Source organism: Rattus rattus, chromosome 17, assembly GCF_011064425.1.
Source record: "Rattus rattus isolate New Zealand chromosome 17, Rrattus_CSIRO_v1, whole genome shotgun sequence".
In the NCBI taxonomy this organism is placed as follows: domain Eukaryota; kingdom Metazoa; phylum Chordata; class Mammalia; order Rodentia; family Muridae; genus Rattus; species Rattus rattus.
The window spans coordinates 38983128-39008950 of NC_046170.1; the positions used below are offsets into that span (position 1 = coordinate 38983128).

The following is a 25823-nucleotide window of genomic DNA, read 5'->3' on the forward strand; positions in this document are numbered from 1 at the left end:
CAGAGATAGGTCAATCTTTAAACAAAATAAATACAGCACACCTCACCCTGAAGATACAACAAGAAGACCATTGTGAAGGTCCTTTCTACCTGTTGTTTTGTTTTGTTTTGGAGACAGGGTCTCTCGAATAGCCCAGCTCACCCCAAACTCCCTATGCACCCAAGGGCAACGTTGAACCTCTGCTTACCCTGCCTCCACCTCTCGAATGCTGGAAATCACATGTGTGCCATCCTGCCCAGTTTACACAGTGCTGGGAAGGGACCCCAAGGCTTGGTGCCTGCTAGGTCAGCACTCTCCCGACCGAGTCTGCTCATCCAATTTGCACAGCATATTTCAACATGAGGCAGCTTACGAACCAAGAGAAAGGAGGCATACTGTGATGGTTTGTATATGCTTGGCCCAGCGAGTGGCACTATGAGGAGGTGTGGCCCTGTTGGAGTAGGTGTGGCCTTGTTGGAGGTAGTAGGGGTGGGCTTTGAGACCCTCCTCCTAGCTGCCTGGAAACCAGTCTGCCTGTCTTCAGGACAAGATGTGAAACTCTCAGGAACTCCTGCACCCTGTCCATGCGCACTATGTCATGCTTTCCCGCCCTGATGATAATGGACTAGACTTCAGAACCAGTAAGCCAGCCCCAGTGAAATGCTGTCCTTTATAAGAGTTGCCTGGGTCAAGGTGTGTCTGCTCATAGCAATGGAAACCCTAACTGAGACCCTCATAGAGAAGTCACAACCCAGGTAAGTGGCTGCCGGGAATACTCACATCTTCCCTACCACACCACAGCACAGTATTACAGCTTCCCATGTGGAGGTGACAGTGACCAAATGTTCCTGTAGGCCCGAAGACCACAGTCTGAAGCCTTAGCCACTGTGCCCATCCATCTACATCAGCATTAAGGCTTGGGTATAAAATGCCTCTTTACTCAAGAATTGAACGCTTGGTCCCCACTTGTTTTCTCAGGGCTGTCGGGGGTAAGAGGGGTCTCTAGAAACAGCAGAAGTGCCTAACTGAAAGTAGGCCACTGAGGGGAAGTCTGGGTTCCTAGATACTTCTTGTCTCCTCTCTATGTCCTGCCATGCTATGGACTACTCTGTCCCTCCCCCTCCCCCTCCCCCTCCTCATGGCGATGGATGCCCCAGCAGCCAGGAGCCAAGATAAGTCTGTCCTGGAGGATTCTGTGGAGCGCTTTTATAGCTGTGTGGCAGTCACTAATACAACTGTCTTACAGTGAAGTGACAGTGGCTTGGACTATGAGGTACCTTTCTCTGTGAAGCATGTCTCTGTGACAGTCCCTTCTGCTATTAAGTTCCTGAGGAAAAATTTCTGCTAAGAAGTAATAACGCTGTGCTAAGTTAGTGTTGGAAACTTAGAAATGTCTCCTATATAGAACATTGTAATTTCTAAGGTATCCCCAACCTTTTCTAGAACAGTCCATGGCTCATTAATACATTAGGGCTTCCGATGGATTTTTTTTTTAGAGATTTCTTTTTATTTTGTTTATTGATATGTGCACATGCAAGTGTTTGCAGAGATCAGAAGAGGGTGGCAGATCCCTTGAAGCTAGCCCTACAGGCGGTTATGAACACCCAACACATTTGATGGGATCTGAACTCAGGTCCTTTGCAAGAGCAGTGAGCACTCTTTGTCACTGAGGCGTGTTTCCAGCCCCAGCTGGGTTAATTCATATGTCAATTATCCAGAAGCCACTCCCAAATTGAGAGAGAGAGAGAGAGACAGAGAGAGACAGAGACAGAGAGACAGAGACAGAAAGAGAGACAGAGAGATACAGAGAGAAAGGAAGAGGAGGAGGAGTGGAGAAGGAGGGGGAGGAATCTGAGGGAGAATCTGAGTATGAGGTTCCCAAGTGGTCTGTGCCTGGCTACTACAATCCTTAGTCTACTAAGGAACTTCTACTGAATCCTGAGCGGTTTCTGGTTTTTTAAATGTAACTGAGAGATCTCCGTAGGTACAGTTCCCTTAAGTGTGCATGGGCAGATCAACCACATCAAAAAAGAAAGGCTGACCGTTCTGTTGACTCCAAAGCCACCATTGGGCAGCATCACCATGGAGACCTCTGGCTATGCCTTTCAGAGATGGTGTGTTAGTCAGGGTTCTCTGGAGTCACAGAACTTATGGGTCGTCTCTATGTAGTAAGGGAATTTGTTGTGATGACTTACAGTCTGTAGTCCAACTGCCCAACAATGGTCAGCTGTGAATGGGAAGTCCAAGGATCTAGCAGTTGCTCAGTCCCACAAGGCTAGTAGATCCAACAGATATGCCGGCAAGTAAATGCAAGCCAGGGAAGAAGAGCGAATCTTCCTTCTTCCAATGTCCTTATGTGGTCCCCTGCAGAAGGTATGGCCCAGGTTAAAGGTGTGCACCACCGGGGTTGGGGATTTAGCTCAGTGGTAGAGCGCTTGCCTAGCAAGCACAAGGCCCTGGGTTCGGCCCCCAGCTCCGAAAAAAAAAAAAAAAAAAAAAAAGAAAGGCGTGCACCACCAAGCCTAGACTTGTTTTGTCCCAGTCTGACCTTGAACTCAGAGATCCCTCTGCCTTAGTCTCCAGGGATTCATAGCCACTTTGCCTCAAGATCTCCATGCCAAGATCCAGGTCAGAAACTTGTATCTCCCAGCCTTAAGATCTGGATCATAGGTGAGCCCTCCAGTTCTGGATTGTAGTTCATTCCAGATATAGTCAAGTTGACAACCAGGAATAGCCATTACAGATGGTTACAGCCATTTTCCCTCCTCCTCGGACAGTAACACAAACAATCGTAACCTCACAGGGAAACACTTTTAACATCAGGTTCCACTTAATGACTGTACAGTTTTCAACCTTCTACTTCTTGCTAACGGACTGGCCCGCTACTTACAAAAATCTGTAGCTCTAATTCTGTTAAGGAAAAGCAATTACAACAGCCAGCCATAGTGACACACCCCTGTAAGCTTAGCGCCTGGGAGACAGGACCATGAGGACCAACAGTTCAAGGTCATCCTTGCCTACATGAGCTCCTGTCTCAGCCTCGAGTAATGTTAAGTGTTAGCCCCGGGCTCACATGCCTGAACACTTGGTCACCAGCTGACAGTGCTGCTTGGGAAAGTTGTGGACCTGTAGGAAATGGAGCCTGACTGAGGAAGTGGGTGGGTCACCAAGGGCGGACTTTGAGGCCTTGCAGACCTACCTCCTGTTCACACCCTCCTTCCTGAGTTCTAATGCAATGTGGTCACACAGCTTCCTGCTCCTGTGTCACGCATTCCCTGGACCGTGTCCCACCAGAACTGCAGCTGTCTATCTATAACAGCATCATGATCTGAACAGGAAATGACCTCTCAAAAATATCCTTTCTCCCTTAATCTGTCTTGGTCAGGGATAGATAGATAGTAGGTGGGTGGGAGGGTGGGTGGACAGATGGAGACAGACGGATGATAGGTAGAGATAGACAGACATATGTAGATAGGTAAGTAGGTAATGAAGATGATAAACAGATAAATAGTAGGAGTACTTTGGAGACATCTTTAGCAAAGAGGAGAATAGGGTAATATTTTATAAGTGCCTCTGTATGCCAAACATTACACATTTTTTAAAAAACTTACATTTTATTTTTATGTGTATGGTTGCTTGCCTACATGTGTATCTGTGTACTGTGTGCGTGCCTGGTGTCCCCAGAGGCCAGAAGAGGGCAACTAACGCCCTGGAACTGGAGTCACAGATGGTTGTGAGCTGCCATGTGGGTGCTGGGAATCAAACCCTGGTCCTCTGGAAGAGCAACCAGTGCTCTTACCCGATGAGCCCACGTCCAACACTACATATCATTATATGTATATACAGATTACACTTCTCATTGCATATCTGCATAATTCCTGGGACATTAAAACATTATCCCCACTACACAGATGAAGCCACTGAGACTCACTGAGTTAAACCATCACTATCTGGATTTTTTTTTTCTGAAATAGATTCTCTCCTCACATAATATATCCTGATTACGGTTTCCCCTCACACTGTTCCTCCCAGTTCCTCCCCACCTCTCCTCCTGTCTGGATCCACTCCCTTTCTTCCTCTCATTGAAAAGAATAGGTTTCTAAGAGGTAGCAACCAAACAGAACAAAATTCAGTACAATGGGATGAAGCAAAAGCCCTCATATCAAGAGTTGGACAAGGCAATCCAACAGGACGAAGAGAGTCCCATGAGCGGGCACAAGAGTCAGAGACCCTGTCGCAGTCAGGAGTCCCATAACAATATTTAGCTAGCACCTATAAATAAGGAGGACCTGGTGCAGACCCTCGTAGGCCCTGTGCTTGATGCTTCAGTCAGAACATCGTGGTGAAGACCCCATGTAGGCACCGGCTCAACTTCTCAGCATTCAATAAGCTGTGGGGCTGCCATCCTCAACAATGGGGCCCTGTCATCAGTTTCTGGAAAGCAACCTTACGTCTGGGCAGCAACCTGGGTTGTATGGAGACTTACATGGGACACTCCCCTTTGACCAACAACTCAACTGAACGCAACACAGTTCAGTCACGGAACGCATACAAGAGATGGCCACTTGGACTCTATCCCCCATTACTACAGGGTCCTCATCAAGATCACCCATAGCTTCCAGGAGATTTCCGCTGCACTAGGTTTCCACTCTACCCCCCCCCAAGCAACCCAAAACCATCTCTCCCTCCACCCCATCTCACCCAAATGCATAGCCCAGGCCGGTCTTGAACTCGTGATCCTCCTCCTTCTGCCTCTTTCAGCAAATCCTACCAGCATGTGCCACCCACAACCGGCTCTCTAATTGGTCTTATGCCTGTTAGGTGTGGTGTCTAATTCCACCCAGGTATTTTTTTTTATGCTAAATTCCATGAGATACCTGCAGGAACGAGTTAGTGTCTCCATACAACATATGAATTGAAGGTCATCGGCCCTGCCTGCAGTGACAGTGACAGAGGAAGCTGTGACAGAGAAAGATACACTCAAGGAACCCAAATTGACAGGTCAGGGGCTGCAGGAACTGTTCCCTGCGTCCCAGACAGTCTGTTTCCAGGAAACTGCTGGTTCGGGTAAACAAGAAGGAAGTTGATTTCCTGGCAGCCAGTCACCAAGATGCTCATTTGGAAAATTGCCTCAAAGGAAAGTAAGAAGCATAAACTAACACTTCAAACCAATTTGAGCTGATCGGGGACACTGCTGATCTTGCTGTCCTTTCTCAGAAAAGCAATTTTCTGTTCTTTTTCAAACCGCCACAAAGCTGTGACCTCCTCCTGCCCCCGGGCCCCAGTCAAGACACCCAGGTCACAGAGCCCCCTGCAAAGTCTAGCACGTCTTGGCTTTGATGGGGGCCTCCCAGCCCAGAGGACGGGTCCGGGGGTGATACTGTTTCTAAATTAAATCTGTCACAGCTGGACGGTTTATCCTCTAACCAACCTGACCTCTGCTCTGCAGAGAGGTCTATGGTGGGTGGGTGGGTGCAGGTGACCTGCCCTGGCCTCTTCTCTGCCAGCAGGGTAGCCTCCAGGGGCAAGATTCTTCCCTGAAGAACAAGCATCTGGTACCTTCGAGAATTCCACAATGTTTCTCTGAGTTTGTCCCCAAGGGGAAGCAAGCAGATGTTATAGCTCCTGCAACTGCCTGTGCTGTCCCCTTACAGACTGCAAAAAGCGTTGCTATTTCAAAGGACACACAGCTGTCCCCGAGGGCTACCTGTCACCTCTTAAAACAGTTTTCTAAATGTTAATGTTTGTAGAAGATCTTCAAGATTCAACCACATTCGGTACACCTCTCACCAACCTCAGTCTGCCTTCCTGAACTGGCAGCGTACCAGCAGTTCCAACTACACTTTCAAACTGCCATTTTAAGTCTGTGGGGCTCATGGGATAAAGGCGCTTGCTGCCAACTCTGACCACCTGAGTTCAATCACCAGAACCTACCAGGCAGAAGAAGAGAACTCCCCCGAGTTCCCTTTGGGCTCTATCCTCAAACCGTGGCTCGTGTGCACACATACACATGCATACGTACGCGCAAATAAATACAACAAAGTGGGCTGGAGAGATGGCTCAGCGGTTAAGAGCACTGGCTGCTCTTCCAGAGGTCCTGAGTTCAATTCCCAGCAACCACAGGGTGGCTCACAACCATCTGTAATAAGATCCGATGCCCTCCTCTGGTGTGTCTGAAGACAGCGACAGTGTACTCATATACATTAAATAAATAAATTTTAAAAAAAGAAAAGTATTTTTTAAATAAATAAATAAAAAGTGAAAATGGATTCATAATCTTACTTATATTCACTTTAAAACTACTGCAAGAGAAAAACCAGTATCACTTGATTGCAAAATCAAAATAAATATAATGAGAAGCAAAACATTAACAAAAAGGGAGAGAAACGGACAGTCGCCTTTAATTGCGTTCCGAGAAGAAAGGCCAGCGGGGGCGATGCACACCTCTGATCTCAGCACTTGGGAAGGTGAGACAGGAGTGGCCCGGTTTACTATTGGCAACTGCTGCTGCTGCTTCCGTCCCTCCCCCTCCCCCTTCCCCCTTTCCTCTCTTCCTCTCCTCTTCCTCCTCTTCCTCTTCCTTCTCCTCCTCTTCCTCCTCCATTTTATTCTGGATTTTTTTCTGGGTTCAGCTGGTTGGCTGGCTGGCTGGCTGGCTGGCTGGCTGGCTGGCTGGCTGGCTGGTTGGGTGGGTGATTGGTTGGTTATGTGGTAGACTTGACTGGTTGGCTGGCTGGCCGATTGGTTGGCAGACCTCTACCCCAACTGTGCAAAGCCCTGCACTGCCTACTGAGGAGCCAGTGATGGCAAACAGAATGGGGTCAGGGCTAAGATCACAGGTGATTTTCTCCTCAGAATGTCAAGTCATCACTGGGAGAAAGAGAGGTGAAATAGTAGCTTGGAGAAGCCTGGAAAGATTAGGGACGGTCCGTGAAGGGGCAGGAGCCACGCTGGGTACTAGGAAGATGAGCCCTTATAGCCTGTGATCAGTTATCTGTCTTGTTACTGAGATAAACTACCCAACAAAAGAAACTTGGGGCAGAAAGGGTTTCTTTGGGTTCCCAGTTTAAGGGTACAGTTGATCATGGTGGGGGGTGCGTGATGGTGGGGGGTGCGTGACAGCGGGAGCTCGAGGCAGCTGATCACAGGGCATCCACAGTGAGGAAGCAGAGAGCAATGAACAGAGCTCAGTTCACTTTCTCCTTATTCAGTCCTGGACCCTCAGAGTGACAGGGTTGCCCACGGTCACGGCCAGTCGTCCGTCTGGTTAAACCTATGACACTACCTCAGAGATACACCCAGAGGGCTAGAAAGATGGCTGCCGGTTAAGAGAGCATAGTGCTCGCACAGAAGACCTGAGTCAGGTTCCCGGCACTCCAATCAAATGCCTCATAACCACCTGCAACTCCAGCTCCCCGGAAATCCAGCACCTCTTGCCTCCTTGGGCACCTACACGAAGACAAGCATACAGAGGATCTGACACGGTCTCTGCCCTCCACAGGCACCGGCATGCATGCGGTGCCACAGACATATATGTATACAAAATACCCATATACGTTATGTAAAATAAAGCCTAAACAAATGTAATATTTTTCAAAGAGGATTGGGAATGTAGCTCAGTGGTACAGCACTTGCCTGTCATACTAAGGCCTCTAGCTTCAATCCCCATTACTGAAGGGAAAAAAAATCTACACACTAGGGTCCTCCTTTATTTATTAGATCCAAGACAGGAGTATGAGGAATGGCCTACCATGAACCAAAAGCCCTCATAGCAAGCTCTTGTAAACCCAAGTTGTCCCGAACATGGGGAAGGTAATTACAACTTAAAATTAATCTAGGAAAAGCTTTAAAGGTGCTAGAAGTTTCCTGACTTCGGCATGAAAGGCAAGCTTAAAAACAAGTTTGATCCAAACTGCTGGGTGAGGTCAACACCTGGGTCTTTGCATATACACAACAGCTTCATTAACAGAACCAAACTCATGTGTGCTCCGTGTCGGCCTCCCACAAAGAGCGCATCAGCTTGGAGTGTGGAGAGGTTTGTGAAAAGCAGCTGTTTCACTCGCTAGAAACCGCATCTGTCTCTAATCGTAAGAAAATTAAGCCATCACTCAGAGTGTCAAGTTTGCTGTTTAGATGAAGAAAAATTCAGCCAGGAGGAACAAACAAAGCCAACAACTGCCAGTGTCCTACCAGGAAAAGGAGGAAGGAAAGAAAGAAGGAGGCCGAGGCTGCAGAAATGGCTCACGGCAGAGAGCACCTGCGGCCCTTGCAGAGGACCCAAGTCTGAATCCCAGCAACCATATTGGGCTGCTCATAATTGTCTGTAACTCCAGCTCCAGGGAGTTAGTTACCCTCTTCTGGATTCTGGGGGTACCTGCATTCCTGTGTACGTCCACACACGCAATAGTTTTGTTTTCCAACATGGGGAGGGAGTCCTCTGTGTGAACTGAGGTTGGGGTTGAAGGGGAGAGGGCTGGTGAAGATGAGGTCAGATGACAGCTGGGGAAGACAAGTGAACCACGCATCTCCCTGGCCAAGCCTGCCCCATCTTTGTTACCAACGCTAATGTGACTTAGTCTTCCTCCACAGGAACAAAGTGGGGTTATCCCACCCTCACCCGGAAACACAGTCTTCTGAGATCAGGCTTGTGAGTTGCTGGATCAGGCAGACAATTTGTTCAGGGACCATCTGTGGGACTGGAAGGTAGGGTCCTCACTCAACAGGAAGCAGAATTCTGGAAACTTTCCCAGATGCCACTACCTTTAGGGAGCAGACTTCAGAAGAACACACAGTAAGTAAATAACTTAGGGAAGGTCCCAGACCTGGTCCCTTCTGGAGCTGGGCCTCAGCCTGGGGCTGGGGGACTCTGGAGTTCTCTGTTTCTCTCCTTTGGTAAACTGTTTCCCCGCCTGTAGCCATCCATGTGTCTGTACAATTCACTGTAAGGTAGGAACATGGAGAACTCTGACCGGTGTTGGCTCTACAGAGGGAATCAGCCACTCCTCCTGTCCTGTCTAGAACCTTCCTTAAGTTGCTCAACTCCCAGTAACAGCCCCAAGGTAGAGAGGGACAACCAGACCTTATATCCTAGCGAGTGCCTTCACTAGTTTGCTAGACTCAGACACATCCCTCCCCAGTCCATTTGTGTAAAAAACACCTTTGTTCTGTTCACTGCTGTGAAGAGACACCATAACCACAACTCTTATAAAGGAAAATATTTAACAGGGACTGGCTTACAGTTCAGAGGATTACTCCGTTATCATCATGGTAGGCAGCGTGCAGGCAGACATGGTGCTGGAGAAGGAGCTGAGAGTTCTACATCCAGAGCCCCACGCAGCAGAACATGACAGCGACACAGTGGCCAGCCTTGAACTTCTGAGACCTCAAAGTCCGCCCACTAGTGACACACCTCCTTCCACCAAGCCCCACCCACTCCAACAAGGCCACACCTCCTAATAGAAGTTCCGGTCCCTATGGGCCTATGGCGCCATTTTATTCAAATTACCACAGTATTCTATCCCAGCTTCCTTCACTGTGAGTGGCATATGTCACTAAAAATGACTCAGCGCATCTAAGGAACCTGGAAAGTACTATCTGAACATCAGCGCCCTATCAACTCGGGTCCGCGCCTGTGGCATAAGCCTCCCAGTTCACTGTTTGCTGACACAGCCCTCTCTTCTACACAAATAGAAACCTGCAAGCTTAGCACCAGGCAGTCATATCATTGAGAGAAAGAAGCCAGGTCAGACTGTACTTACATCCCACTAAAACACTCGCAAAGCTGGGTCTGCTGTGCTGCGCCCCCTCCAGGTGGCAGGGAGATTACCTGAGCTTGTTTTGTTTATTTGGTGCTGGCCTCTTTATGCAGGGCACGTGTTTAGCCCCTGGGTACATTTCATTACCTCCTTTAGCTCGTTAGGTTTTTGTTTTGGTTCTGAGAAACAGGGTCTCGCTAGGTTTACACAGGCAGGCCTTGAACTCAATTCAGAATCCTCCTGGCCCATGTCTTCTAAAATATAAAACTGGGTTCTTGGTGAAAAGGGGCATCCTGCCAGTGTACCCTCAAACTTTAATGTTCCGGATCTGGGGGTTGTTCCGTTCTTATAATTTATTTATTTTCATTTTATGTGCATTAGTGTTTTGCCTGCACGACTGTCTATGTGAGGTTGTCGGGTCTCCTAGAACTGGAGTTTTGAGGCACCATGTGGGTGCTGGGAAATGAACCCAGGACCTCTGGAAGAGCAGTGAATTCTCTTAACCACTGAGCCATCTCTCCAGCCACCTAATGTTTTTTAGTAGTAATAGTACAATTACTTATTTTGTCTGTGTGTGTGTGTGTGTGTGTGTGTGTCTGTGTGTGTGTCTGTGTGTCTGTGTGTCTGTGTGTCTGTGTGGTGTGTGCATGCATGTGACAGCAATGCGCAGGGCAGAGATCAATTTGTGGAAGTTGAGTTTCTTCTTCCAACATGCGGGTCACAGGGATCGAACTCACAGTTGTCAGACTTGGTGGCAAGCTTCTTCACCCGCTGATTCGTCTTGCAAGGCCTGGGTGTCTGACAACATCCAGGGAAGAGGCCAACGCTAATCCCTATAACTTTGGCCCATTTCCGGTGTTTTTCCTTCTCTTCCGCTCCGTGCAGCCTGCAGGGTGGAGCTGGGCAGGGGATGGAGGCGGAGCTAAGAACTGGGGGGGGGGGCGTAGCTTATTCGCAGACTGGACGCTCTGAAGCCTCCTAGGACCTTCCGATGCGTGACGGAAACTACAACACCCACAATGCCTCGCGACCCCCGTGACTGTTGTCGCGAGAACTGTCGGCTTGTGGGCGTCTGCGCCAAGAAACCGAAGTCTAGGTGACGGTTCCGAGACATCGCCGCCAAGCTGGGCACCGGAGAGATGGCCGAGACGGACCCCAAGACCATGCAGGACATCACCTTGGTGGTAAGCCGCATCCTCACATGGGCCCGGATACTCCGGGTCTGCTTTCCGCCCTGGCGTGGGGTGTGGCCAGCGGCCTCGGCCCGCACACCTGCGGGGCTCGCCCTCCCCTCGGCCCTGGCCCGGACCCCCCCGACCTGACCCGCAGGGACACGGAACCGACCGGGCAGGCCCTTGCGGAAGGCCTCGCACACCAGCCGGGAGCCCCCATAGCCCACGCCCTCGCCTCCCCACTCAGGTCCCAGGAAGGGGATCTCGGAATAGGCTGGAAACGGCTGACTTGTTCTGGTTTTTCTCTCAGGTGGAGACACTCTTGCAGCAGATGCAAGACAAGTTTCAGATTATGTCGGATCAGATCATCGGAAGGAATATCCTTTTGACTTGGAGGCAGTTTCTTAACTGTGGGGGTGAGCGGGTGGTTTACAAACAGACTATAATTAGTCATCTAGAAATTGCCTTTTTCCAGAGAGTTCATTATTTTTAATTATATGTATAAGGGGGTACTGGGAGTGACTGAGACCAGAGGCGTTGGATCCCCTGGAACTGGAGTAACAGGCGGTTGTGAGCTGCCCAATGTGCATACTGGGAAGTCCCCTGAAAGAGCCTCGAGTGTTCCTAACCACTGAGCCATTTCTCCAGCCCCACTTAGAAATGTCTTTACTGATCTTGGTCTTGGCTATGTTGTGTCCCCATGGAGAACCGTGTCAAGATCCAGAGACACAGCTGACTAACCAAGCCCCTGTTGGGGGCCCTCCAGAACACCAGTAAAGGGGTTTACTTGGTAACCATTGGCTGGGAGTGCTCATTGAGCCCTCCAATTCTCTTTGTAACCTTACCAACAGGAAACGGGGTCCTCTGGGATTAAGGGTTGAAGAAACTGAGGCGTAGGGTAGAGAACTCAGCCCAGTCCCCTGGACCCCTGACTGCCGGGCTATCACTGTAGCCGGATGAAACTGGGAAAGCAGCTGCTTAAACCAGTCTGCAGGGACCTGGAGGGGAGAGACAGAGGTGAGGTATTGCTGGTCTGGTGGGTGGGCTCTTTAACTGCACCACTCGATGACATGAGCAGCCGAATTGATGACCTGGAGAAAAATATCGCTGACCTCATGACCCAGGCTGGAGTAGAAGAACTGGACGCTGAGAACAAGATTCCTACTGCCCAGAAGAGTTGAAGGTGAGAGAGCAGGGGTGCCTTAGCATAAACACAGAGAGTGGTCCGGAAATGGGATCTCTGTGTCGCTACCCAGCAGTCATCTCTCTCCACCCCTCCCATGGACTCCCAGGTTTCGAAATGTTCCCATGCCAAACAGATTCCTTGGGTGGAATTCACATTTCCAAGTTGTATTCAAACTTAACTGTATCGTGCCAGGCAGGTGACCTTACTCGTCACAACACAGTGATGTCAGCTATGAGGCTCACACCTGGAAAGAATGAAATCGACAGCAAAAGACAAAATACTTTTTTCTTTTAAAGATTTAGTCAAATATGATGAGTGTTTTGCCAGCATATGTACCCCATGCTATGGGAGGCCGGAAGAAGGCATCAGATCCCCTGGTACTGGAGTTAGAGACAGAGCTTGCCACCACTTGGGTGCTGGGAACCAAACATAGGTCCTCTCCAAGAGCAAAAGTGCCCTCAACTGCTGAGCCACGTGTAGCCCTTGACGGGTTCATTTTAAGTAAGTGGACACTTTGTGGTGGCCTCACTAGGCCCTAGGCCCTGCACTGGACATTCCTGGGACTTGGGCCCCTGTCTGGCTGGTAAGCAGCTCACTGAGGACCCACTGGATGGTGGCATTTGGGGCGGGGGAGGGGTTGGGGGGGGAGTGTTTGGTGCTCTGCCCTGATCACTGAAAGATTATCTCATTGTTTTGTTTTTGGAAATAGAGAATTCAAGCCACCTTCATGAGTATATATCTTAAGTTCTAGAGGCGTGTGTGTGTGTGTGTGTGTGTGTGTGTGTGTGTGTGTGTGTGTGTGTGAGAGACTGACTTTTATTGTAGAGTTGATGTCTTTAAAACTATCCAGTGTGGTGAATTCCTTCCTTATAGCCTGCACCTGGGTTTGTTGGAGGAGAAACCAACAATCCCCCCCCTCTCTTTTGTTTTTTTTTTTTTTTTGAGACATAATTTCTTTAAAAGATTTATTTTTTATATATAAGTACAAACATACCAGAAGAGGGCATCAGATCTCATTACAGATGATTGTGAGCCACCATGTGGTTGCTGGGATTTGAACTCAGGACCTCTGGGAGAGCAGTTGGTGCTCTTAACCACTGAGCCACTTCTCCAGCCCTGAGGCAATCTTATTATGCAACCCTGCCTTGTTGGCCTAGAACTTGCTCTACAGACCAGGATGGCCTCAAACTCAAAAGCACTCCACCTGATTGGCCTCTGCCTCTCAAATACTGAGATCTTACATACCATCTATGTCGTCTTAGATGACGTTTACCAAGGATTTTGTGTGAGAATATCAAGATAATATATAATGGATGATTCTTAGCCCCCTTCTTACTTTCTGGGCGTGGGCTGGAACAGCTTTTCAGTGACTGAAATAGAGGTTGTTCTGAAATCCAAGAGACTGTTCAGGGTTGGGAAGGTCAGATAACGACCAGCACGCGTGGCTCCCTCGCTGAGAGTTATGTAGTATATAAGGAGCTGCACTGTGGACAGGGGGTCTGGGAGCGGCTGGGGAGCTGTGCTGTGTTGTGGTGGAAAATCCCATTAGTCAAGAACAGAAGATTGTAGGGTTGAAGATGTTGGACTGATGGTGAAACACAAAGAAGGAAGTGAAAACGGGAGGCGGAGTCAGAACTCGGAAGAAAGCTGTCTGAGTAACAGGCTGGGGACACGGCTCAGTGCTAGAGCTGGTATGCGCTTGTAATGGACCCCAGGGCGGTTCCCAGCTGTCCCATGAGGCCGCTCACCACTCTGCAGCTCCACGTCCACAGGATCGGCGCCCTCTGCGGGCCTCCACAAGGACTTGCACTCCCTGGCACAAACCCACACAGGGATGCCCAGACACATCCGCAAACTTCTAATTTACAGTGGCATCTTTTTAAGATTTACAAGTAAATGGATTCTCTGGGCTAGTGTGCATGGGGAATGGGTGGCCGAGCGAATGGCGTCCTGGCATCTGATCTTACGGTGGGGAGGAGCTGGCTCTGCTGTGCCCTCTGCGCTCCCCTTGGTGCTGATCATCGTTTTCTTCTTCCACAGGCTACTGGCACTTGAGACTGAGTCCAGAACATCACTTTCCCAAGCCAAGAGAAAACCAAGTGGCTTTCTTCAACTAACTCCTATGTGTGGACAGGTTTATAAAACGTGCATTCTTATCACAGCCTGCATAGCCTAGAGTACCCTAGCCCCATTCCTCAAACTTGATATCCTCACATCTTGGTCAGTTCTTAATTATTAAACACTAAAATGTTGGCGGTTTCCGGATAAGATTGTCAGACTTTTTAGTGGTTTTCTGAGGTCCTCTCCCCACTGCTCCTCTGTGGTAGTTGCTGTGTGATAAAGTGACAGAGTACTCTTTAATTAGGTGACTGCAGCCCTTCCCCCTGGCAGGAGCCATGTGTGAGACATGAATGTTTAGCTTTCTTTGAGTTTCAGTGCAAAGTGACTGTTGAGCCGCCACTCGAGTGTCAGAAGTTCTTCTCCAAACGGCCGAGAACATTTCATAGTTGTCTGTGCCGAAGTGTCTATCAGAGTTTTGCATGAGATTCTAGTAGTGTTGGTAGGACCTGCCATGCTTTCCGGCGGGATATCAGAGCCCAGTGACCCTATCCTCCCTTCAAGCTACTGACTGAAAGGGAAGAGACCAAAAGACCCGAGTGAGCCCGCCCCCGTCAAGTGGCTGAAAAATGCCCTTTGACCTGTGGGAGGTGCTGGTTTTTAAGAAATACTATTTTACTTGAACTATTTCTTGTCTAAATTCTTGCACAGTGAATTCTATTATTAACTAGAGAAGAGAGATTTACATTCAGAATTCTGGTGTCTGGAGGCTTGGCCTCAAGGCCACTTTTGATGACTTAGAAGACAACCTATGTCACTGTCCCCACAAAGTGATTTCATACAATAAAGAACAAGGTAATTCAACATTGGAGAATGGTGTGGTCCTTCCAGAGAAGCCCTGACCAAGCAGGGCGCTCATGAACAACTCGTCTGATTTCTAAATTTGGGGGAGGGGGATAGCACCTGAAAATGTATTGCTGGCCTTGTTTTCAAGCAGTAGGAATTCCTGTCATCAACCAGTGAATGGCACTACAGGTTGAGCCCCTCAAGGTGCCATTCTGTCACACTGGGACAAATGGGTGCACCCTGCATGGGGGACATTCTTGGTCTTTGTAAATAGAAACTCCAGGCTGCGTGTCTTCAGAAGTCAGTAGGATGGTTCAGGAAGCAGTTGTCTGCCTTCTGAGTAGATCCGTCAACCAGAAGCTCCCGCCATGATGAAGGTGCTAGAAACCCTGCTGCTGGTGTCCTTGTGTCCAGTATGTTTGTCCCCTCAGTTTTCAGATGGACACAGGGGTGCCATGTTAGATTACCAACTGAAGCCTCGGAAAACCAGGGGCCAGAGCGGGAGAGGCTGGCTGAGAAGGAAGAAGACTTCCCCAGGGGGACTTGTGCCTGGAGGCCGCCTGGGAAGAAAGGTTTAGGTCCTGTTGGGCTTAGAAAAGTTCCTCACAAGGAGCTGAAGAGACTGTTCAGTAGTTAAGAGCACTGGCTGCTCATCCAGAGGACCCGGGTTCAATTCCCGGCACCCACCTGGCAGCTCACAACCGTAACTATAGGGGTCCAACACCTTCACATACACATGTAGGCAAAACACCAATGTACATTAAAAAAAAAGTTCCTCTCTGCCAGAATCCCTCCTGCCTTTTTACAATGCAAAGCAGTCGATTAAAACCTGACTTCTCCCCTCTCACTGGACTGTTAACTGTGCACACTGGGAAATTATCCATATTAAGCCCAACCCACGAGTGCCATGGGCTCCTTAACAAACTTGAGGTGTCCAGCTGTGTTCCCAAGGCTCAGAGCAAAGTCTTGGCCTTACATAAAACAGGCTGCCTACCCAGCCTCCACCTGAGCTCTGAGTACACTCGGCCCTCCACTGCAGGCCTCCTACCCAGCCAACTCTGCCTTCCTGGCCCCTCCGGGGTCAGCCAGAGAGACCTCTCCACTGAAATCCTGTTCCCCAAGCATTGCAGGCAGCCTCGCTTCCACTAGCCTCTGTTCATCAGATCTCGTAAGGCGGTCCCTGTCCCCCAGCCAGCCAGCATTCAGGAGGCTCTCAGGCTCTTGGGTCACTGAAGGATTCTGGGGACTGAAGGTCAGATGGGACCTGTGAGAGCCCCATGAATCCCAGCCACACCTAACAGCACACTGACAGCAAAGGCGTCCTCCAAGCCAGGCAGTCCCTTGGAAACGAACTTTATAAACTTCCTATTTGCAAGTTACAGGCTTCCCTCCCATAAAGATTATTGTATTCCACTCTTCTTTTGTGATTTCCTATTTCCAATTAGACCAAACAAGCTAGAAGGATTTATAGAATGTGTTGCTATCCCCCAAAATAACCGGGAAACAGCACTGGTTGTCCCATCTCCAGATAGGAGCTGGGAAAGGGTGGTTTTTTCAAGCATCTTTTTAAAGGTCTTATTCTTGTATGTGTGGATTGATGTGAGAACAGGGGCCGTGGCATGTGTGGAGGCCCAGGGATATCTGTGTATATCTCGAGTCCGTTGGCCTCCACTGTGGGTTTGGGTCTCAGGTATGAGACTCAGGTTGATGGTTTTCCCCAGCAGGCGTTTCTACCCACTGAGCACCCAACCAGCCCGAAAGGTTTATCCAGAGACGCTGTGGCGGGCGGGCGGCCGGGCAGGCAGGCTGCACCGCTTGCTTTAATCCACACAGTGACACTGAGTTAGGCTCTTATGTAACCTTTGAAAAAGGGGCCCAAGGGGTCTGAGTTATCTGAGGTCAGAGCTGTCGGCCACCCCGCTGTCCCTCACCTCTGAGCTTCGATGTCAGCCTGTCCTCCAGGCTGTGCTGGAGTCAGCCCCACAGCCAGAGAAATTCCTGAGACTTAGATTCCAAAGGCCAGTTTGGCGCTTTTTGTTGAGCGTGGCCTATGATTAAGTAACAAGCACAGCACACAGGTATCAAACCAGTTAGGCCCAGGCCCTGGCTTACAAGCAGCATCGCCATGTCCGTCTCTCCCGTTTTATCAGTGTTATGGGTGTACACAGTGTGTCTTAATACTCTCCCTTCTCCCCCCAACTGTCCTACCCCTCCACCTTCGCGTCCTCCCTCTCTGTCTAACCTGCCTGCTAAGTCCCTTAGCTCCACTGCACAGGTGGACAACCTACCAGCAGCCATGTCCCCGAAGAAGAGCGACTCCCTCTCATACAGCGTCAGCAGTTGCCAGGAGGTCCTCAGCTCATGAGGTGGAACCACATGAACTTGACTCCCACTTCTGCTGGGTCTGGTGCAGGTCACCATAGCTACAGTGCATCATGAGTACAGTGGGCGTGTCATGTCCAAGAGCGCATTCTACAGCTCTGTCCTCATCCCCTGACTCATACCACCTCTTCCTTTGATGTCCCCAGAGCCCCAGGCCCCTCCATCTTGGCAGTTCCTGGTGCAGAGCACTCGAGACTGGAGCTGGGCATCTGCATATGTATTTTTAAAAGCTTTTATTGCGTTTGTTTTGTTTGTTTTGTACATGTGGGAGGCGGAGGGGCACAGACACCATGGCATACGGGTATAGGTCAGAGGACAACTAGTGGGAGTCCGTTCCCTCCTACCACGTGGGTTGCAAGGACGGACATCGGGTCATCAGACATGACAATAGGCACCTCTACTTGCTGAGCCACCACCCTCCTCCTTAAATCTGTGTGTGACAGTGCATGTGTGGAGGTCAGCGGACAGCCACAGGTATCTGTCTTCACCTTCGACTCTGTTTGAGACAGGGCCTCTCGGCTGCCTAAGCCAGGCTAGCTGGTGGGAGAGCTTCTGGGGCATGGGCCACCACTTCAGGTTCTCACTGGTCTCTTGAAGATTTGAACTCAGGTCCTCAGACCATCTTCCCAGCCCAGATATCCACGTTCTTAATAAACCCCCCTGGGTTATTCTCAATTTTATTTCCTCAGCATAGAGAAGGAGGACGGTGCTCCCTACACCCACTCACCCACTCATGTTAGTCACTCTGACCAGACCAGTCGTTAATTCCCAGGAACAGCAGAGATCTGGGCTAGAGTTTAACCTCACTGGCCCTCAGAACCCAGAGTCCGCCTCAGCCCAAGGAGCTGAGGGCCCAGAGGCCTCACCCCACCATGATGAGAACCACACCAAATCGGTCTGCCTCTTAATAAATAAACACGCCACTAAAAACAGCAAAAGGAAAAATTGTTTAAATATTTTGACCCTTAAGCCACAAAAAGACACCCAAACACATAAGACTCTGTGAGTGTCGGTTGACTGAAGGGGTTTTAAGTAGCATGGTAAATATTTTACCAGGAGGGTGAGTTATTCAGTGAGATTAGCTGCCGAATGAATGCTGGCCATTTGTTTGCTCTTTGAATCCTTGCACACGCCTCCATCCTGCTGAGCTTGAGGCAAGAGCTCGGTACGGTAAACCTATCTAAATGGGATTTCACTCGTGAAAATAAGATTTCAATAGAAACAGATCGGTGACAGTACCTTTTAAAAGAAATTATGAGGGGTTAAGCCTTAGAAAGTACTAATATTGCCCGGTTAGAGGCACATGACTGCTCACTCTGATCCTGGGGACCCAGCCTTGTGGAGCTCCCCACCACCACCTGCTCCCACCCATCCTGCTTCTGGGGAAGCCTTTGAGCTTCCCGACGTGGGTTCAAATCTTACCTGGCTTTTTCTTTTATTCTTCTTTTTCTCTACAGTGAAAACATTAGAACCCTATCAGCCACCAGCAGTGACTAAAAGTGGCTTAAACAAAGAGCATGCGACAGCCCTCAGGAGTCCAGAGGTAGATGGCGCTGGGTGTTTGCTGGGTTAGTCCTTTACTGTTGAGTGCCTGCCTGGGTCTAAGAGACTGCTGGAAAGATCCTGAAGAGAAGCAATGGGGAGGCCACCTGTAACGTCCATGAGGACATCTGTCTGTCCCTGAACCTCTGCATGCCGCCCACCTGTGGCCCGGGGTTGTGCCTACCACCTCCCTTCTGCAAGGCCCTTCTTGCAGATTGTCTCATCCGGGCAAATGCATAATCATTTCTTCCTCTGCCTTGCCTTGGAACTCATGCCTTGACCCAGTCACTAACCAGGCCTTGCCTGTCTGCATGCTGACCCCTGCCAGCTCACCTACTGTCCCCAGAACACTGCCTTAGCATTTGACACTGTGCTGTTTAAAGAAACTGTATCCCCAGTATAGCAAGGGTTGATTTGGTTTGCAGAAATTAAAGGGTTTTTTTTTCTTCCCATAGGCAAGTAAATGGGGAATTAAATTAGGTCTAAAATTCATGCAAGGCTTCTGACAACTTGTTTGCAGAAAGTAATTGCTCTGGAACTGGCAACTTTAGTAATCAAAGGGAAGCTTAAGAAATATGGAAAATTGCAAGAGGAGGGGAATAAAAATGTGAATTAAAGTTCATTTTAAACACCCCCTCCCAACAGTTTATCATGAACATTTTCAAACATGGCAAAGCTGAAAGATTTAATTTTTTTTTATTTATTTGGTTGTTTGAGACAGGGTCTCACCGTATAGCCTGGCTGACCTGAAACTCACAGATATTCCCCTATCTTTGCTTCCCGAGTATCAGGATCAAAAGCGAACTATACCACAGCAAGCTATACCACAGCAAGCTATACCACGGCAAGCTATACCACGGCAAGCTATACCACGGCAAGCTATACCAGACCTGTGTAACGGATTCGTTTGTTTTCCTTTGTTGTGTTGTGTTTGCTTGCAGTGACCAACTGGGCTCACAGCCTGAATCCAAAGCTCCAGACTGCAGGCTCCATGGCATCTTGGTTCTCTGCCCATCTGGGGCGGGGGAGGGGAGTGCTGTTCTCACAGGGTGACTGACAGATGGACAGGGCTTGACAGGGAAGCACATCGCAGACTCAGTCTTGGCTTCCCAAGTGTACAGGCCAGGAAGGAAGCCCTTGCCCTTCACCCAAGCCCACAATTACACCCTGACCTTCTCACCAAGCCTTTAGAACTCTGTCCCTGGAACCTGGACGGTCCCTAACCCCTCAGTTGACTGTGACCAAGCCCCTCCTGAACCTTCCAGAATAAACTACCCCTTCCCAGCCATCAAGAGCAATAGCCACAGCCTCTTGGAGCCTCTGGGTGTGGTGCGAACTTTTCCTAGGGAGACAAACATCCCCTGACAACAAACTTGATAAGGGGCTGGAGAGATTGGCTTAGCAGTTAAGAGCACTGGCTGCTTTTCCAGAGGTCCTGAGTTCAGTTCCCAGCAACCACATGGTGGCTCACAACCATCTAGAATGAGATCTGGCCTGCAGGCATACATGCAAGCAGAATGTTGTATACATAATAAATTAGGGGGGGGGGACAAAACAGGGCTGGAGAGATGGTTCATTGGCTAAGAGCACAAACTGCTCTTCCAGAGGTCCTGAGTTCCACATGGTGGCTCACAACCATCTATAATGGGATCCCATGCTCTCCTCTGGTGTGTCTGAAGTCAGCTACAGTGTAATCATACACATAAAATAAATAATTCTTTAAAAAAAAAAAGACAGAATCAGAAGCAAGTCAATGAAATTTCACCCCAAGTCCACCTTGGTCCAGTGTGTTGGGCAGTGCATCTGGGACAGTGATGCAGGGTAATAGGGAGATACATGCTTTCTAAAGAGGGGAGGCAGTCTCCCATGTGTGGGGATGTGGAGGTGGGGTGGGGGGTATGTGCATATGAGGAGGATACATTGCACATGAATGAGAATCCAATGCCTGTCAGGTATTTCCATGATAGTTCCCCACTTTATTTTTAAGATTTATTTTATGTGTGTGTGTATATTGTCAATCTGTTCAGAGACACCAGAAGAGAGCATCAGGTCTCGTTACAGATGGCTGTGAGCCACCATATGGTTGCTGGAACTTGAACTCAGAAACTCTGGAAGAGCAGTCAGTGCTCTTAACCACTGAACCATCTCTCCAGCTCTATTTATTTATTTTTGAGACAGGGTCTCTCACCTGAGTCTGACGCACGCTACCTAGGCTAGGCTGGCTGGCTTGCAGCCTAGATGGCAAACTGAGGCGCTTGTCTCTCCTGTCACTGAGACCACAGACCTTCGGTGGCGCTGCCTGGGGTGCTTGTCTGAGTACAGTTTTCTATCTATGTAGACACCAGACAGTCAAGTATTTATGCTGGGTAATGTGAGTTCTGTGTTCCAGGCCTCCTGGGCCCGAGATCATTTGATCGATGAATGTGTGTATGTACTCTCACTGGGGACCCCATATTTAGCTCCTACAAATCCCTGTGACACTGTCAGGAGCCAAAGGAGAGGGAATTGGGTTCAGGATGGTCACAGCCCTTGTCACCAGAATGCTTTCAGCCACTAGTGAGGGGAACCCCACTTCGGCTGATGAAGCTGAGATGGTATGTGGCAGCTGAAGAGGGATCTGAGGAAGCACCAGGGATCGAACTCAACAGGAACTGGGCTCTGCTGGCCCAAGTGTGGGCTCTGGCTATTGTGACAACATGGCCACCAGCAGTTCCAGCTTCCTCGGGCTCCCACAGCGCTCAGTTATCCTGAGGATGCACCTCATTGGCTGGTCTGGCTTGGGGCACTTGTCCATCTCCAAGCCAGGCGATGTAGCTGAGAGGGGTGGGGTGCTCTGATTAACACACCAGCAATGGAAACACCCCAGGCCTCAAACACTGGGATGGCAATGGTTGTGGAGTATTGCCTAATCCCAGCCAGTGCTGCTTGAGGCCTGTAACCAGAGGCTCAATGAGAAGGGTGTGTCTGGTTGCCTGGTCCTGGCTTTCTCCAGTCCTGCTCACAGTACTCCCCACCCCCCAGACTCTCCACCCCTCTCAGCCAAGTCCCAGTTGCCCACTTGTCTGAGCAACTGTTCAAACCCAACCATGAAACCCAGAGAGAAGTCCTGATCACAGCCCCATGTCCTTCTCAGCCTGAGGTTTCCAGGCAAATGCATGGCTCTGAAAAAAGGGGAAACATTTGTTAAATGCCCCCTGAATGCTAGGAACTGCACCAGGCTCTACACCGCCCCTGCTATGCAATGCTTGCTCGTTAGAACCACATGGAAAACTTTCCCGCTCACTAACGCTTGAGGGCCCTGTGGCAGAAATCCTACTTCCACCGAACTGGGTACAGAGAGCCAATATATTTCCGAGGTTCTCCCCAGGCAAGTCCAAGGGGCAAACAAGGGACCGAACAAATAGAGAACATCTGCGGAGGGGGTACAAACGAGGAGGAGGGCAGCAAGAGGCTCACGTTGGAGAAAAAGCCCTGGAGGTACGGTAGGTGCACTCTACAGAGAGCCATAGAGCTGGGCTTGGAGGCGGGGGGGGGGGGGGGGAGGGGGGGCGGGCGGGGGGGTTGGGACGAGGGTGAGGGTGGGGGTCTGGTCAGGATGGCTAGTTCCAGAATCGTCAGCAAGATGTAAACAGGGGGATCTGTGTTTTAAAACAACTAAGAATTTCAAGATGGCAACAGGAGAAATTCAAACCCACCACCACCCTACCGTACCCACCCCCACAGGGCTCTGGGCACCCTTCACACGCCACCCTCTCCACCACAGGCCCTGCCATCCCTGTCTCCAGGTTTTCCTGCTCAGAGCCTGGGAAGGCCGTCACTGTGGAGGGCACTCAGAGGGCTGGTTGTGCAGTGTTCAGGGTAGGGCTCGCGCATTCCCAGCTACAGTGAGTAAGGAAAACCGGAAGGTCCCTGGCTGGCCATTCCCTGTGAGCAGAATCCCCTTCAGCCACCACAATTTGATTATGGCTGGGATGGAAGCGTGCCAACAGTAGCGCACCCTCTGCTTAGACGCGGCTCCTGGCCGCCAGCAGTGGCCAGCAGAGGGCAGCACTGCAGAGCTAAGGTAGAGAGAGGTGTGGCTAGGAGACAGACCCCTTTCCCAACATCTGTAATACGTCTTTATTATCCCTCTCTTATCCCACCCCTCGAGGTCTTCGCGTGTACTGTTCCTTCTGCCTGAAACACTGCCCCGTGTCACCACTATGCACTTGACTGAAATGTATGCTCAGCTCTGACGTCATGGCACCTGGAGAGCTGTTCCGATTTCACAGACCTGAGCAGGGGCCGAGGCTTGTTGCTTGGGCCTGACTGTGAGCTCTCACCTCTCAGATTCCTAGGGCTACACATGTCTGTGACAATTTTATTGATAGATTTTTCCCCTCACTTTTCTTTTAAAGATTTATTTATTTTACATACGTGAGTGCACTGTCTCCAGCCCTGCTTCCTCACATTTTAAAACATTTCTTTCTGGTGTGTGTGTATGTCTGTGTGTGTGTGTACATGAGTTGGTCGGAACTTGTACAAAACAGCTTTCTCTTTTTACCAGTTAGCCCCAGGCATTGAACTCATGTTGTCAGGCTTGACGGCAAATGCTGTTCCCACCCAGCCATCTTGCCAGTCTTTCCCCCATTGATATTCTAGAAGTATCTTTGCTGGCTAGATGGGTGTTTTTGGGAGGTGGCAGAGCTGCTGAGAGGCCTGGCAGCGTCTTTGCCACTTCTCTGACCCCTCGGTCACTCCTACTCCTATTTCTAGTGCCAGGTGTGGGCTGTCAGTTACGAAGAGGTTAAAAAACAGTGACAGCTAAGATTTCACACTGCTGTGAGGATTCCATACAAAATAACCATGCCTGGGCTGCAGAGACAAGACCGTGACTCTCTGCCTGTCTGCCTTTGAGAGCATTTAGAAATAAAAATATTTCAGGGGTTGGGGATTTAGCTCAGTGGTAGAGCGCTTGCCTAGCAAGCGCAAGGCCCTGGGTTCGGTTCCCAGCTCCGAAAAAAAGAAGAAGAAAAAATATTCCAGTACCTAGGCCCTAACACAAGATTCTGTTTTAAAGTCTGCAGTGAGGAGAAGCAGATTGTGAGATCTGTGATCCCAAAGCTCTGGCCTTCCAAAGGTCGACTGGTTCCCCACTGTGACTTGAACAGGACAGGGTGAGCACAGAGATGTTAGGTCAGCTGCCCCACGCCACTCAGCCCCACTGCTCTGAGCTCCACAGCTGCAATGGGATTTTAACCAACTCTCCTATCACACTGCTACCTCTCCTATCACAGGCTACCTGACTGAGCCCCTCCTTCCGGCTCAGCCCCGCCTCCCTTCCGGCTCAGCCCCGCCTCCCTTCTTGACACACGTGCTGTTTGTCAGTCAGTCGTCATTTTGCTTCACAAAGATCCACCTGTCTCTGCCTCCAGAGCGCTGGGATCAAAAGCACGCACCGCCACTCTGAGCCTAGGTGTTTGTTTTTACTTTGGTTAACCTGTCCAACTCGGGCTCTCACACCTGCCCCTCAAGAGCTTTACCGGCTGAATGTTCTCCCCAACCCCTAATTGCTGGGATTTGAACTCAAGCCATCTGATTCCAGAATTTACATCATTTGACAACAACAGTGTGATTCTGCTGCCCCTGTCTGCCAGGTTGGGGCAAAAGCAACTTCGGGGTCAGGGAGTGGGTAGTAAGTGGGGGCGGGGCTGCCCGGACCAGGGCACTCTCTACCTGTCCCCTCTCACCCTCCCTCTCTCCTCCTCTGTCTTTCAGTCCCCTCCCGCTGAGGAAGCCCCTGCATAAAGCCACAAACACTCAGAGACTGCTTCTCTGTGCCAGTGTCATCCCTCTGCCCTTGACCGGCACTAATTCACTTCTGACTTTTTGGCTCACGTAACTAGATGACTTTTGCAATGTCAGCCATAAATAGATTATGAGAAGAAAATCTTTTGTTTAAACAGAAATCCTAATTTTCCTGGAGGCGTGAATAAACACTTCTGGGGATTGGCAGCTGTGTTTGCTTAGAGCCAGGCTTCAGTTCTTTCTAGAAGTCACCAAAGGCCACTCTTGTGTCCTTGCCAGCACCTCTTTGTGCCATAGAGTCAGTCTCCCCACGTCAGTATGAAGACATGTCATGGGACAGGGGAGCCCAAATTTCCCATGCAGGTGGAGGACACCAAACTGAACCAGGTGACCTCAGGCTCCCTGTAAGGATCCAGGGTGGGTGTGTCCTCCTGCCCTCCTGGTCTACATCAAAGAGATGTGGCTTCAAGGTGAGAGGTGAGAAGAGAAAGCGCCACTTTGCAGTAGAGAGAGGCAACACCAAGCAGATGATCACAGTCAACATTACTGAGGGGCAGGTCTCCTGTACAGGTCATATGTACCTGGAGAAAGGACAAGTGTCCAGCACCATTGAGTCCCAGGCTCCATCTTCAGTACTGAAAAAGAAACGAGATGGGGTGCCATGTTCGTCAGGGCTCTCTAGCAGAACAGAACCGCAGAGTGGGTGCTATGTTGTTATGGACAATTTGTTAAGTTAGCTTGTATTGTGTGGGCTAGGTATGGCCATCTGCCTCCTGGAGAGGTTGAGAACGTGCTAGCTTGTCAGTCAATGAAGCAGGGCACCTCGGCAGTCCCAGTAAGGGGCTGAAGGCCTGAGAGTTCCCTGGAGAATGACTGGTCTTTGGTCCATGTTGGAAGGTCAAAGACTACAGCAACAGAGTCCATGCACTCACCAGCCAGAAGCAAAGGTGGACAGGCCAAAAAGGTTTCTCTTAGGACCTTTTGATGTCTGGACACTGTTGGGAGGTGTCAGCCACTCTCAAGAAGGGTCTTCTCCACTCAGTAAATTCCCCGAAAATCTACAGGGATATGTAGGTCTGTCAATTCTGTATCCTTTCAGGAAAAACAAACACAAAA

The 25823-nt window shown here is 49.8% G+C and overlaps 1 protein-coding gene across 1 annotated transcript; it reads left to right on the forward strand.

Annotated features, from left to right (window-relative positions):
• Nucleotides 1-10782: 10782 nt before the first annotated feature.
• Hsbp1 (heat shock factor binding protein 1) lies at nt 10783-15017 on the forward strand. The gene is made up of 4 exons (XM_032887776.1): nt 10783-10918; nt 11217-11283; nt 11969-12089; nt 14133-15017. Exons 1-3 carry the CDS (start codon nt 10874-10876, stop codon nt 12085-12087), a joined length of 231 nt encoding a protein of 76 aa, XP_032743667.1. The 5' UTR covers nt 10783-10873; the 3' UTR covers nt 12088-12089; nt 14133-15017.
• The last annotated feature ends 10806 nt before the right edge of the window (nt 15018-25823 follow it).

Bases quoted from the DNA above. Each gene is read 5' to 3' on its own strand.
- Hsbp1 (XM_032887776.1), top strand. From the start codon at position 10,874: ATGGCCGAGACGGACCCCAAGACCATGCAGGACATCACCTTGGTG. The intron at 10,919-11,216 runs GTAAGCCGCATC...TTTTTCTCTCAG, and splicing joins TGCAGGACATCACCTTGGTG to GTGGAGACACTCTTGCAGCA. The intron at 11,284-11,968 runs ATATCCTTTTGA...TAACTGCACCAC, and splicing joins GGATCAGATCATCGGAAGGA to TCGATGACATGAGCAGCCGA.